The 14,952-nt window shown below is 34.3% G+C and overlaps 1 protein-coding gene across 4 annotated transcripts; it reads right to left on the minus strand.

The window, feature by feature from the left end:
* Positions 1-596: 596 nt before the first annotated feature.
* On the minus strand, positions 597-11,932 carry LOC130803995 (DNA (cytosine-5)-methyltransferase DRM2-like). 4 transcript variants are annotated; one of them, XM_057668260.1, is made up of 11 exons: positions 11,740-11,932; positions 11,506-11,609; positions 11,082-11,123; positions 10,769-10,906; positions 7,135-7,231; positions 7,005-7,051; positions 2,910-3,128; positions 2,555-2,660; positions 2,327-2,424; positions 1,196-1,903; positions 597-1,102 (listed from the first exon to the last, which is right to left on the minus strand). In XM_057668260.1, exons 3-11 carry the CDS (start codon positions 11,082-11,084, stop codon positions 668-670), a joined length of 1,851 nt encoding a protein of 616 aa, XP_057524243.1. In that variant the 5' UTR covers positions 11,085-11,123; positions 11,506-11,609; positions 11,740-11,932; the 3' UTR covers positions 597-667. The 4 variants fall into 4 exon arrangements, with proteins under 4 accessions (XP_057524243.1, XP_057524245.1, XP_057524244.1 ...); XM_057668262.1 differs by having other exon boundaries at positions 7,135-7,226; positions 11,740-11,916; XM_057668261.1 differs by having other exon boundaries at positions 7,005-7,054; positions 7,135-7,226; positions 11,740-11,916.
* Positions 11,933-14,952: the final 3,020 nt, after the last annotated feature.

Consider the following 14,952-nt stretch of genomic DNA (forward strand, 5'->3'; position numbering starts at 1 on the left):
ATCTCTTGCGGGTTTTTCCTTTGTAAGGACCTCATATGCCAGACGATACTCGAGTTGAGAGGCTTTCTTTGATCTCCGTCTCATCGTGATGAGGCTATTGATCTGTGTTCTTTCCCTAAAATACTTTTAGGTTAGTATACTAATGACCAAGTCAAGTTTTTTTTTTTATTGGTTCATTAGTTAGAACTAAATGTGTTCATTTGAATCATCGGGTTGATTTCAAATCAAGTATTTTGAGTTGTTTTAAAATTGGTCTAATGTCCATGTAAGTTACTACACAATTGTCATTATATTTTTTAAGTTAGATCGAATCAAATTCAGTTACAAGATCGGCTTAATATATCAAATCGTCGAATCTGTTTTGAACACTTCTAATTGGAACATGGAATGAGATAGCTTAAGTATAGGAGTACGGAAGGAGGTATACTACAAACTGCAAAGGCTATCGGTTCACACATGAATACAGTATCCCATGAGATATACAACTTCCTTCCAGTTCCACACAGGAATACAGTAGACATTAATCCAAGGGAATAAATTTGTTATAACCCACACCAGTAAAAACTTCATTATTTATGAACTCCACTAAATTTATTTAAGTTAATACCAAGACTTTTATAATCCACTTACTAAATTTACATCGGGAAAAATTGTAGATTACAAATGGTCATTGTTTTTTCCCCATAATAGACTTAACCGTGTCTAAAATGCGGATATATTCGAAAAAAAGCGAGGATTCCTTACCCTCGAGCCCATCCCTACTTACCCTATTGCTACCTGAAAGATTGTTGCAAGGGCTTCCTCCTATGAGAAGATCAAAGCCCCTAAATGAACTTATCAACTGCTCCAACCTATCATTAGTCAACTGCTGTACATCAGCAATCTCTACCAAGATACCTTTTTGGTTAGTTTGTTCCCACCAACTCCTTTCAATGTTTCGATTCACTTCCGATATTTCAACTGACACCACGACTTTTAGAGGTATGCCCAGACGGTAGAGGGAAACTTCAGCACCCCCTATCCCAGAAAATAGTGAAAGCACTTTGATACCATCTGGGAACAAATCTTTCAAAACAGAAAGGTGGTAGGCAACTGTATCAATCTGAAGATACGAAAAAAATAATACATACTTACAACAATAGCGCAAATTGGAAGGGAAAATAATTAATAATTACGTAAGCAAGTGTAGTCATACCTGGAAAGAGTTTCCGAGTGACTTGAATCTATCAGTCCTACTTACTCCTCTTGTGTGATTTCTAGGGAATCCTAACAGCATTTCTACTTCATCAGGTTCAAGTGGAGCAACCTTATTTTTCCCTACCCAAACTAGATTCCATTTCCTACATTCATCAAGCACGTACTTCTGAACATGTAGAGGTGGGTCACCATCAAAATCTTCAAGAGCTTTACGGATCCTCTCCGTCAATTTTGCACTAGCAGTTGCAGTTTGTAGGCAATTGAGCTTTGTTCTTCCATCCCAATGTGGCCACCACTTCTTAGTCAAAGGCAGAGCCTCATGGATGGTACGAGGTGGCAGAGGAAGAAGTGAGAATCGGTCATTTGTTGGGAGGTTATGAATATATCCTCTCTTCCTTGCAGCAGCACAGAAGTACTTGGAATCAACAAACTCAGGCTCCACATCATACAAAAAGCGGGAGATTGTGTCCCAAACTCCTTTCGGAGCAAGTGCCACGTTTTCATAATAGAAGTATGGAGGAGATAAGGCTGCCTCTGGTAGTGTTCTACGAAATTCAGGGAGTGCCATATTAGGAACGCCAAATCCTATCATCGGTTTGGGAAGACGAATTGGCTCATCTTCTTCAAGAAATGACTTTTGCTTTTTCCTCCTCATCTCATACTCATATAGCTTCCTCCTCTTATGTTTAGCATAAACCCCATAAAGCTGCATGAAAGAAAAAATGAGCATGATTTAACTCTTCAGGAAGACTGGAGCATGAGTTATATATGGACTTCTTGTACTTTTAAAAGTTTTTACTCTATCCATCCAAGAGTTTTCCTCCCTAAATATTTTATAGGTTATTCGATTAAGTTCTTCCTCATATTTAAATATCCTTATTTTTGCATATGGTCCACACATCATCCCAATTTATCTCGCATTACAGTTTTCTCCCCTCACCAAAAGTGCAAAATGACAGTTCCTCCCAATCCCAAATTCTTTTATGTACGTTAATAATAAATAACATTACAGAACGGGGGGATTATATCACAAAAGTAGCATCTAACAGCATCTCATGCGCCTAAGAAATACCGACACACAAAAGAGAATCACAGTACGATATTCCCAGAAAAAGCATTGAAATTATACCTTTGGCTTTGGTGGATCTACATATGAAGCATCTGATGCCCTTGCCAATTGTGCAGCACATAAGAAGTCAGCCAACTCTTCAATCGAAGAGTCTGGGCCTGGAAATCAGGAAAACAGAAATTACAACCTCGGGATATGTTAAAGGAACGGAAAAGGAAACCAAGAAAGGGGAATAAAATAATACTGACCAAAAGTTATGAAAAAATGTAAACAATGCTCTGCACATACCACATCTTTCCATTGCTATTGATACTTCATCCACCGGATAACCCATATCAGCCAAAAAAATTATTTTCTTCTCCTTATCTGATAAAGTAGCAGATGTTTCCCGCAACTGGCAACAAACATGTAGCTAATGTAAGAAAACATCAAATTTATAGTAGATGAAAATTGAGATATACTCAGACTCGTGAGACAAAGCAACTCCATAGTACAATTTAGTACATTTTGAAATCCTTATTATGGTATGCCAGCATTTATCATTATAGGTGACTAAGAATTTAGAGAAATATTCACGTAATACTTCATATTTCTAAACAACAGAAAAAAGATAGCACGTATCAAAAGTGAATATGAGAAGCACCTCCATTCCAGGATCACTGTCTGAATCAGAAAAGTCTTCAAGAAAATTTTCTTCATAATCGGAGGACCAGTAATCTGAATCTAAATCTAGCTTCTGATCAGAGTCAGTATTATTAGTCTGACCATTTACATCATCTAGTCTCTCATCAGAAACCCCATTTTGCCTTCTAACTGAAGGCTTTTCAATATCTGGCTCATCAGAGGGAGAGCTTTCCAACGCCTAATTATCAAAGAAGTAACATGAATAATGTATATAAAAAACATGAATAATGGATAAGTAGACTAAATCAAGAAGCTACCTACTACTGCAAACATTAAAATACATATGCGAAAAAAATCTTGCATATCTACCAACCCAATAAATGAATCAAGAAATAAAGAAAAAACAAAGAAAATTAAATGCACTGTGTTGTGAAGTATTATAATACATCTGAACTAATAGTAAAGCGATTTGCTCTAGAGCAAATTGCTTCAAGGTGCTTAGCCAAAGTCAATTGATAGATGTGATCCCATGTCCTTTGTAAGTTTTGTTTTTTCTTCGGAAAGGGAAAACTATAAATCCCAATCCCATTTTTTTACAAGATTGGCATTATGATGTATAACTATGAAAATGTTAAACATTTGTACAGCCTAATTCTTGAGTAATGCCCTTTCTTTTAAAATTAACCGTGTGCCGTAGTTCATTCTAGCTAGGACTATGTGGATTGTGGATACATATGTTTCTCACACATACAATAACTACAAGGGAGACATAGATACCAGGTAAAGGACGTAGCAAAAGATTATACACATACACAACTGGCTTATCATTTGAAACAAAGTCTCAGGTATCATATAAGGCAATTAAATCCAGGAAAACTTGCTATACAGAGAAACCTAGTTACTGAAGCTCAATCCAGAATCCAGATAATGATCTAGCGTAAGCAATCTTCTACCAGAGAAATAAAATAAATAAGGGGTTTTATACACCTAAAAAAATTACTGCCCTAATTGAAGTTGATTTAGAATGTCAAAATGTGAAATTTTGAGAAGAAAATGATTTCTTTGAGGACAATTCTATTTCAAGAATATAACTCTTCTTATTAAGAAAGTGTTTGAGTGTACTGATTACAGAAGTTCCAATTTCGGAAAATCCCCATAGAATGTCCACAAAAAAACCTAAAAGATGGTAAAGAAAGTCAGCACTCCGATCGAGAATGTGATGTGTACAATGTATTTTTCAGAAACATATACATGAGCATGCTTTCAGTTTCCCAGATACTACGCTATGAGAAAGCTTCTTAAATAACTCACAAATACATAACTGAGTCTGACTTGAAATCAAAAAAGCTTATATCGGAAGAGATAAGCATACATGTTTCTCTAATCAAGTTGCACAAGAATTACACACAAGAATTTCATTTAGTGCAAAAATTGTATTATTTTTAGACAGGTGGCTGATTTCCTATTCTTGACCTCTCACGAGTTTCCAAGTTAATAACATAATGGTGGCTTGTGAAAATATACTGATTTAAGGATGAAGTTAGGGATAGGAAAGTTCAAGTACCATGAGACAAATCTCAACAACAATAAATTGCACAAAGTAGGAAATTTTTTATAATAGTAAAAGCTTTAAGAACTTTTGAGAAAAGACATCACAATGCCCTAATGAGTTGATACACAACGGAAACTTCAAAATTAACATGAATCTATTTCTTTTTTACACAAAATAATATTAGTTTCAAAAATCCTTCCTAGGCATGGAGCACAGAGGCGCTAGAAAATAATTTGCCCACTGTAATTCGCTCAACGATTATCTAATTGAAGCTAAGAACATTCAATTCAACCACAATGGAACAGATTGAACCTATTGGTTTGAAAAAGAGAAATTTATTAATTACAATAAAAGGTACAAGAGAAGGGATAAGGCATTCCTAACAAAGAGAAAATTACAGTAAGATTCTCCAATCAATCCTACAAAGATCTCCTAACCAAATATCCAAAAACAAACCTTTGGCCTTGGCCCAAAGTGCGGCTAGGAACTTGACTCCGCCCCAAAATATCTAAAGGAAGATATCTATCTTTAAATGTTCTTCTATTTCATTATATCTCCAAACAGTCGAAAGGATGGCAATGAAGCAAGTAAGCAACATCATCAAAGATGAATTAGGACTTTTAACTGCCAATTTATCAACCAACTAATCCCATGTTCTTGCAGGAAACTGAGAAAACAACATAGTTCTTCACAAACTCCACAAAAAGTGTTTATAATTGCCTGAAAAAAATATTACTAAAAATATAATGAAAAAACAAGCAAGCACAAATTAATTGAATTCACTCGCCCCATAGCACTCGCTGTTGTTGACACTTTTCTTTCTAAAAATTCCACAATCTACCTTAGTAAATTCAAGAATTAAAAAGGGAAAATTATGAGGATTAGCAAGAAAAAAATATGTCTAAAATCAAACAATAAGTCCCACAATTATTCTTAAATACTATGTACGTTCACTTTGTATCCTGATTTTCCTTGCTCTTCAAGATTTGATTTTTGCACGAAAACTCCAAGGATTTTACCATGAATGTAGTTGTGATATCAAATTGCAATATTATTAGTGATAAATCGCTCACGTACAAGTTAGGGATAAGTAATTGTAGAGGGAATTCTCCTATCCACAATCGTGGTTCAATTTTGGGTATTAGCTCATTCCACTCACAAAAGTTGCACGTTAAGCTCTTGGAATCCTTTCGAGGACTTCATTGAATTTTTTAGCACTCTTGCTTCACTTGGTCAAGAATTAACAACTAGTCTTATAGTTAGAATACAATCCACAAAAATCTAATATTCATTGCGTATTTATACAATAGTAATGCTAATACTAAGCTGACTTGAACTAATAATTGATCTTATTCTGAATAAGCATATAACCTAATCCTAACTCAACTAGACATAGCAAGCTTAAACATAAATCAATTACAAACTGACTTTTGTAATTTAGCTACGGACTCTAACAATTTGTCACTATTTAGCTATAGATTCAGCTAACGGATTCTAACAATTCATCTCATGAATAAAAATAATAGACCATAGCTTTTTAAATTGCCACAAGTGAAGTAAAAACCCACTATTAAAAACTTCCTTTGCTACACTACAACAATCGAATAAAAATTCAAAAGATGTAGAACATTCCATATCCTAACTCATTTTCAAATGACAAACTTGCCGCCCTTATCATGCCCTTTGGCATCTTAAATTTTTAGTTTGCCATACCCGTATGTTAAACATGTCATTTCGGACTTGCACCCTTGCAACTTGATGCACCATGTGTTCTCTGTGCTGTTGAGTATGCATTATGCCTAGGATGCTTATACTAGAAAAGTAAGGAAGAAGAGATCTGAAGTTAAAGTTTTGGTGCACGTGACTATGTGCTTCTATTTCAGCTCTTATTTGATGCCCAGTCTTCACAATACCAAATAGCAAAGTTGGTCAAAAATCAACAAATTCTGATGCCTAATCTTCTGGGCAGAAGTTCTTAACTCTAGTAGCAACTATACTGGGGCCTTTAAGTTAATGGCTGTTTTCCTCTGATTCTTTGTTCTCCGCTTAATTGGTATTTTTATAATCTAAGATGTTTCTTTCTGTTTCTGACCTTTTCTGGTCCCTTTTTTTTTCATATTTTTATGTTGTGGAATGTGATCATGTGAACGCACGCCAACCACCCAGTCTTCTTAAATCTAAAGTCTCAACTTCGCATGACCACACACCTCTATTTTCTCCCTTTATTCCTTTCTAAACACTGTAAGAAAACTGATCTATTTTACTTGAAGTCATAGGAGTAAAAGTTACACAAGTAAAACACTAGCAGAATAGCTTTAACGTCAAAGTATGGGCTCAATACATTCTAGATTTCTAACGAGAAATCAATGAGTTTGAATCACCTTCAAAGTATCCTCTCCCACACAAGAAGAGGCCCTAAAGTAGTGCAGTATGAGTGATGGGAGAATATCTTTTTGAATAATGTGGTTTCCGAAGCAAAAACATTATCGTCAAAAATTCAAATCCATAAACGATGAAAGGAGGAACAAAAACAGGCAGACCAAAGGAGTGTCATTAACTAACCGAATAAGTTAGAAGAGCATTCAAAATGGAGTCCATATCCCCTTCTCCTGCTAAGATCAAATAAAAGATAATCTATGCAGCTGTATGGTCATCAAAACATGATTCAAAAATTAAATGAGCAGGTAATTACCATTTTCTTCAATTGCTTTTGCAACCAGATTCTCAGAGAACCCTGCTTCAACAAAATGGCGAAACAGTGTTGAGGAAGGCCCGGAAGAAGAGCTTCCCTTATAACAAATAAAATATATACAAAGCTTAGTAAACAGCAAATACTTCTGAAAGCATTTTAAAGGCATCCAATCAAGGAAAATTCAGCTCTATCATATCACACAATAAAATAACTGTGTAATATCTAATATTTAATTTTTTTAAAACAATACAGGAACAATAGCATTAGTAAAGCATTATAAATTGCTATGGTATAAAAACATCACCAGAGAGGCATGAAACATGCACATAAAATTTTTGACCATTATACCGGGTGAAATCACCAATTCCCAAATGCTCATTGGCTGTAGAGAATATTGGGTTCCCTCAAAACATACAAAGCAAAGAGTAACTATTCCTAGTATCTTCAGCACTTGAAGCCATAAGGAATAAAGCTGGATTAAGAATTAACAAATCTACTGGTGAAAAGGAACCAAACAAGCAGACTTGGAGAAATCAGACAACATAATTGCATAAGCAACCATAATATCTAAATCTAAACACTCCCCAAGTGGGCTTCAGCCTGGTAGCACGGGAAAGCTATTGATACGAACTTGTTTCTGCTCAATGGTAAGACTCCAGCATGGGCGAAGCCACACCGGGGGCCGGCGGAGGCCCGGCCCCCCTTGCTGAAAATGTGATCCTTTGTAATTTTGGCTTTGAACCCCTTACTAATATATTATATAATTTAAAGAGTGCATAATTGTAACAAAAATTACTATAGGTCAATGGTTGGGATAATATATTTATAATTTAAGGTAATGCATCAAACCCAAATTTGAACTATTATTTTTTAGTAGACTAATAAATTTAATTTACACAAATTCTCATATGAGACGGTCTCACGGTGAGACCATTTTAATTGTCTTGGCCCGATGTACATTTATTTTTAAAGTGATGACTTTTTATAGTCTTAAAGTTACACTTATAACATTAAAGTGATCACTTACAATTTCAAAGTGATCACTTAGAGAAATGGACTTACTTGTATGGACTCGTCTCATGGTAAGACGGTCTCATATAAGACGGGCTGATTTAATATATATTGTAATGTCATTACTATCTATCTTTCATAATTCACATTCATCCTTTTTAGTGTGTGTCTTTATATTTTTGCTATCTTAATTTTAATAGTATCTTTTTTGGAGACATAGAAGGCAAATATATGAAGTAAAAAACACTTAATTTTTTTTCAAAAGGGGTAATTATAGGGAAGCTTCAACTCTATTTGTCAAATATAATTTTTTCTATGATTCAAGTTAATTTCAGTCTATATGATTTAAATTTTCATAGTTTAACTAGTTTTTATATAATAAATAACTTGCTAGTATATCGACAATTTGTGCCCCCTAACTGAAAATCCTAGCTTCACCCCTGGACTCCAGCCTTTCGGTTTGAAGGGTTTTGGTCCAATGTTGTTTACTAACTAAACAAATGTTATAATGTTTGGCATCCTTGAAAAAAAAACATCATTTGTCCTTTAATTGTAAACAAGCGTAATCATAATAAGTCCATTGTAAAATTTATGTCAAACAGTAGGCTCCATTCTTCTCGATAGAGTAAAAGATTTATATTTTTGTTTAGATTCTATGGAATATTATAACACAACTCATTAAAACCTGTGCACTTCTTATTTATGTGAAATAAGAATAATTTTTTCTATTCGGGGTCAATTAAAAACAACTACTTTTTATTACAAGACAAGAGGTTGAGGTGGGAGACAATAGTATAGTGGTAATGAAGTGTTGTAATAGATTCTATTATTCCACCCCTAGTCATTGACTACTCAATAGTGATGGGCAACGGGGTGGGTTATCCGAAACGGAACCGGTTTCGAACACAATCCGACCTGCGAGTAGGTTCCAAAAAAATTTGACCAACCCGTGGAACTGCAAATCGGTTCACCCGGACTGTTCCTTCAACTGCCCCTCTGGTTCCATAGAATCACCCCAGAATCGGACACTGTCCCACTGCTTCCATGGCCGTTTTTGGGCTATGATAAAATTAAATCCATTACTTTTTATTTTCATCCTTTAGCGTCACATGATTCACGAATCGAAATAAACGAATTATGGTTGATTTTGGGCTATTTTTGGGACAGCTTGAACGAATCACCAATTGAAAAAGGAATTGGCTAGTGAATTTAATGAACTCCTATTTATATTTGATTCCACCCATTGTCGTCTTATTCTTCATCAAGACATAGATAATCTAGGGCTAATGGAATTAAAGAATGTCATAAATTTTGACACTGATTCCATTGGAATATAGAAGCAAATACCATAATGCAGTAAAACAATTCTGGTCACGGTAGCAGTTTTGGTCACAAAAAGGATTTGTGGTCAATGGCGATGATTTCACGTTTGTTTCAACCTACACTTCGGTCGCGGTAAACTTGAAAATCTTTACAACATAGTTGTATTATGATGATGTGGCCTTGTTTTTGCGGTTGGTAAATATGGAGCACATGAGATATGTATGCTTAAGGAAAAAAGAAACATTACAAGTCAAACAAATTAACAAATGAAAAACATACAAAAAGAATAGAATGGATAAAACATTCTTATAAACAAATTCTTTGGCAATAGACACTAAAGTCTGGCTAGGTCTGAATTCAGATAACAATTTTTGATAGCAATAATTTCACAATTCATTAGAATCCAATCAAATAAGCATAATTTAGACAGCTATAGAATGTATGTGAAATCAAGCTAGTAAGGTAATTAATCAATGCAAGAGAAGATATTACCAAATCATTACATAGACACATGTTTAACTGAACATAGAATGACTTTCTAGTTTGAAAGAAAACAATGCTGGAAAAAAAATCACTTGGTGTTCGCATATATATCAAACTCTCACAAGAATTGCAGTAGCCAACCAGGACTTTTGTTGCAGCAATACTCATGCTAATGGAAATCAAACATTTTCAGAACGTTACTATATTCTGGCAGCTAAAAATAACAGAGAACTGGAGATGCTTTAAATTGCGGGGGACATTCTTCAATCACTCGAAATGTAAATTTGTACATCTCATAGCAGTTCTTACGAAGAGCACTAATCTTAAGGGATCAGACGTTGCCGATAAAACAAAGATTACAGTTGTTAAAAATAGGAGGATTACAAGTCCAGATAATCCCATCTTGAAATTTGAAATAACACCTAACTAGCTACAACTCCCCCCAACCAAAAAAAGAAGGCATCCATCTGCTACGAATATTTAATAATGCCCCTAATGTAGCATTATAGTTCTTACCCAACTCTAAAATTGATTTGGAATCAGTGGAAAATACTAATGGCATTAGGGTGATAGAATGTTGTTAATCAATGAAATTCAAAATTTGAATTTGCAGTTGCATAAAGAAGCAGCGGCAGTTGTAGTACTTCACCACCAAAAACACTTTGGATACAGAGTCGGAGACAATCATATAATATAAAAAGGCACGGGATTTACAAGAGGAAAAAACATGGATGACTGAACTTTCAATTGCACAACCCATATTGTTACAAGGTAATATATGTAGCAAAGAATAAGTACCAAATATGGGATTACACACCTCAGTGGAACCTGTGAAAACACCTCCATTTAGGGTAGTCAAAGATGTTCCGGGATCAAACAGTTTTTTCTCTGTTTCTAGCTCATCGTCACTACTCCAGCTAAAGCTTTCACTATCATTGTCTGAGATGTTCCCAGTCTACACATCAATATAACAAGTACCCACATGAGACAACATCTATAGACATTAGACGCTGATTCAATAATACTAAAATTTTGATCGAAATGCCCAGTGGCCAGTGCCATCCAATAATTATTATAAAAAAAATATAAAAGGACAAATGTGAAATAATAAAGATAGCATCATATGTTACCATTATTTTTTTTTTTGCAGTGCAGATTTATGCTCTTCAGCACTGTCGCAATAAACACATAAATATATTAACAGTGTCAGAAAGAAGCACTATAAAATCAACGTATTGTTCGATACATTATATACTACGCAGAATGTTTGTTTATAACTGCCTGATAATATTCGAATCATCCAACCTCCATAAAACCCTAAATTCAATATTTAAGAAGAAAAAACGCCAAAAAAAATCTCAGATAAGGCGAAATTGACAAAATCAATTCCTATGAAAATATAGATTGACTATTTGTTGTCAGAAGTTGTTGATTTTGACCATGAAGTTCTTAACATTACAATCAATAATAATAATCAAAATAATATACATAATAATAATTATAATATTAACATTTTTCAATATAATGTCATGAATTGAGCTTTGATTTCCTCACCTAGAGCGAAATCCAACTGTTTCGCTCTCTCCTCTGGTCTATCAGGGAATTGAGAGCAAAGTTTTGGAGCCAACTTCTCTCTAAATATTATTGCATGTCACAATCTGAAATTTTTTCACACACATACACACAAAAATCAATTTGATGACCTAAAAGATTCCGGAATTCAAAACTCCAGAATTCAAATCAAAATCAGGAAATCTAAAGGAAATAATTGGAAGGAAATAAGAATACCAAAAAGAAATGGATGGATATGGATGTTAATTAAACATGTTTTTGTTAATTGCTGTTCCTAAGTAGTGAGTAGGAGTATAAATGGTGAAAATAGAAGAATAGATTGCTGACTAAAGAGAATCCGCCTTTTTATCTCTTCTTGCACAGCACTCTGTAATTAGTTGGTGTGTGTCATTTCTTTGGGTTTTGAGTTTGACTGTTTTTAAGCTAACACTTGTTCCGGTCCCATAATTTTAGATGGGAGTATATTTTATGTAGAGAAAATTCTAACAAACTACCTATTCTATACATAAATTTGTAAAAAATTACCTTATTTATTTTTTTTGCAAAAAACTACCTTATATAATACTTTTTTTTGCAAAAGACTACCTCTTAACGGATTTGAGAGTTTGACCGTCAAAACTAACCTTTGACTATCACGTGTGACGTACGTGACCCATTAATAAGCAAACCTTCTTCATTGCTGCTCTTCATTTCAGAACTGTTCGTTCTTCATTGCTGCTCTTCACGCAAACCATATCTTTCCTCTTCTTCTTCGAAAAAATCGGTTCTCAAAGTTCTTGAATTCGCTCCCTTCTTCCTTGAGACATCTTCCAGCTGAAGCATCTAACCTTTAGAGGTATGTAGTACTACTCAATTAAGTTTTAGTTCTTCATTGTTGTATTTTATTTTGTCTTTAATTTCGCTCCCTTCTTCCTTTGGCTGCTGCTATTTTCGGATTTAATTTCCTGTTTTTATCTTGTAATTTGTTAATTGATTATTGTTGTGTGAGAATAATGTATAATGGTTCCTAAAATTAGATAAATCAGTAACATGAAGAAATTGAAAATCTGGAAAAAAGCAAGTACTTCGAAAATGCAGCATTCTGAGTTGGCAAATGAGTTGGTCAATGTTAGGACAGATGAGGTGGAGCTTGAAAGAAATGATGTGGCACATGAGGTTGTGGATGACCTGGAAAGAGCAAATATAGTTGTTGATGTTGGGAAAATGGGACCACCAAACACATATACGGGTTATAAAGAATGTGTAAGTGCTAACCCTAGATCTAAAACAAATAACTCAGATGCTATTTCAACCCTAAACCTTACACCAATTGAGAAAGGTTTAACCCTACAGCAACAACTTTCTGATTTTGAGGATAGCAGTGATGATGATTACAGTTGCGGTGATGAGGATGAATATAAGCATGATTCTGATTTGTTTGCAGAAAATGTAGTTTATGGTCTCGATGATGTGTTTATAGGTGATGATGAAATTAGATTGTTAGTAGATCTACTTCATGTATAGTGGATCAACAAAGTCAAATATAGAGCTGTATTTGAATTGAGAATGTAATTTGTTTCTTTGAATTTAATGTGCTGAATTAATGTAAGACATATATTGTGTACTGTTTTGAAGAGCATGTAAGACAAATATTTTGTACTGTTTTGAACAAGCATGTAAGACATATATTGTGCTGAATCAATTTTCAGATCAATGTTTCATTGAATTTAATGTGTTGAGAGTGTACTCAATGATGTCACTGAGACTATCTTGAATCAATGAAAACCAGCAAACAAAGGGTTAAGTTGCTGAATGATTAAGATCATTTTGTTTAAGATCATTGTTCATGCTGAATGATAACCAGTATAATAGCTGTATCAATGTTCATGCTGTATGTTTAATGCCATATGGTTTCTAAGGAAGTCTGATTGTGTTGAGCATGTAATGAAAACCAGCAGTGTTGAATGTAAGCAAAGTGCAATAGCTGTGCTGTATGTGCATGTAAGCAAAGTGCATTGTGTTGAGTATGACAGCAACTTGCTGAATGATTGAAAAGGTTAAGTAAACACAGCAAACACCAAACACAAACACCACACGCATTAGAGCTGAATGTTGAATGGCTGAAATGGCATGTTCATCTAATGTACATTGCTACTGAGCCAAACAACAAGTTGAAAACATCATAGAATAGGTACACAGCAAACACCAAAACCAAATGTGTTTACGGACACCACATCAATTACAATTTAAGTTTGGGAGATGCATCAAACACAACAACCACAGCAAACAGAAAAACAACCCAGCAAACAGCAAACATACAATTATTAGCCTTATCAAACACAGCAAACACACAACAAACAGCAAACACACAGCAAACAAACAAACACAACAAATAGCAAACAGCAAACACAATACACATTACATAAACACAAGTGTATTTACAGTTCCTGCAAAAGAAATTAAATTGAAAATATAAAGGCTTAATTCATTCAATCATCATGATCAATTTACAATACCCAAATCACTGTTACAATTATTCTTAAATAGGTCCTAAACTTCAAATACTAGCCTTGATTAATACAAGAAACACTAACAAAAAACAAACGAAAAACCCTAATACAAAGCTTGTAAACTGATTTCCATGCTTCCTCTCATTCATCCATTTCTTCTTAATCCTTTTAATTTCTGAAATTGCTTGTTCCTTTTCATGTTCCAAGCAACAAACCCTTGATGTCAAAATCTTGATTTCGATTGCCAATTGTCGCTTCTCCTCCACAAGCTTGTTCGTGACTTCTCTTTGCCAAACAGCCATTTCAGGTTGATCAATCCATTTAAACTTTTTGCATCCCCTCCAATTTGTATCAGGATCATAAAAAACGCAAGTCTTAAACCTTCTTCCTGGATTTTCCTTGGTCCATGAAACCCTCCTTGCAAAGGGAACTCCACACCCACATTTTTCAGGTATCGAGTTTTGGGTTGAAGAAGAAGAAGACATTACTAATTATCTCGGAAAAATTGAAGGTTTTTCGAAGGAGAAGGGGAATAATTTAGGGTTTTTCGAAGAAGTAGGGAATTAATTTAGGGTTTTTCGAAGAGGAAGGAGAAAAAATTAGGGTTTTTTCGAAGAAGAAGAGGAATGAAATGGGAAGAACAGTTCTGAAATGAAGAACGTTTGCTTATTAATGGGTCACGTGCGTCACACGTGATAGTCAAAGGTTAGTTTTGACGGTCAAACTCTCAAATCCGTTAAGAGGTAGTCTTTTGCAAAAAAAAAAGTATTATATAAGGTAGTTTTTTGCAAAAAAAAATAGATAAGGTAGTTTTTTGCAAATTCATGTATAGAATAGGTAGTTTGTTAGAATTTTCTCTTTTATTTATGATGGGAGACAATTTTTTTAAGACTCTCAATTAATATAAATTAAAGAGAAAATAAGTAGGTAGACTTTTTAT

This window comes from Amaranthus tricolor, chromosome 17 (assembly GCF_026212465.1).
Source record: "Amaranthus tricolor cultivar Red isolate AtriRed21 chromosome 17, ASM2621246v1, whole genome shotgun sequence".
In the NCBI taxonomy this organism is placed as follows: Eukaryota; Viridiplantae; Streptophyta; class Magnoliopsida; order Caryophyllales; family Amaranthaceae; genus Amaranthus; species Amaranthus tricolor.

Bases quoted from the DNA above. Each gene is read 5' to 3' on its own strand.
- LOC130803995 (XM_057668259.1), bottom strand. The intron at 2,425-2,554 runs GTATGTGCAGAG...CCTGATTTCCAG, and splicing joins AATAGCAATGGAAAGATGTG to GCCCAGACTCTTCGATTGAA. The intron at 1,904-2,326 runs GTATAATTTCAA...TCTTTCATGCAG, and splicing joins TAGATCCACCAAAGCCAAAG to CTTTATGGGGTTTATGCTAA.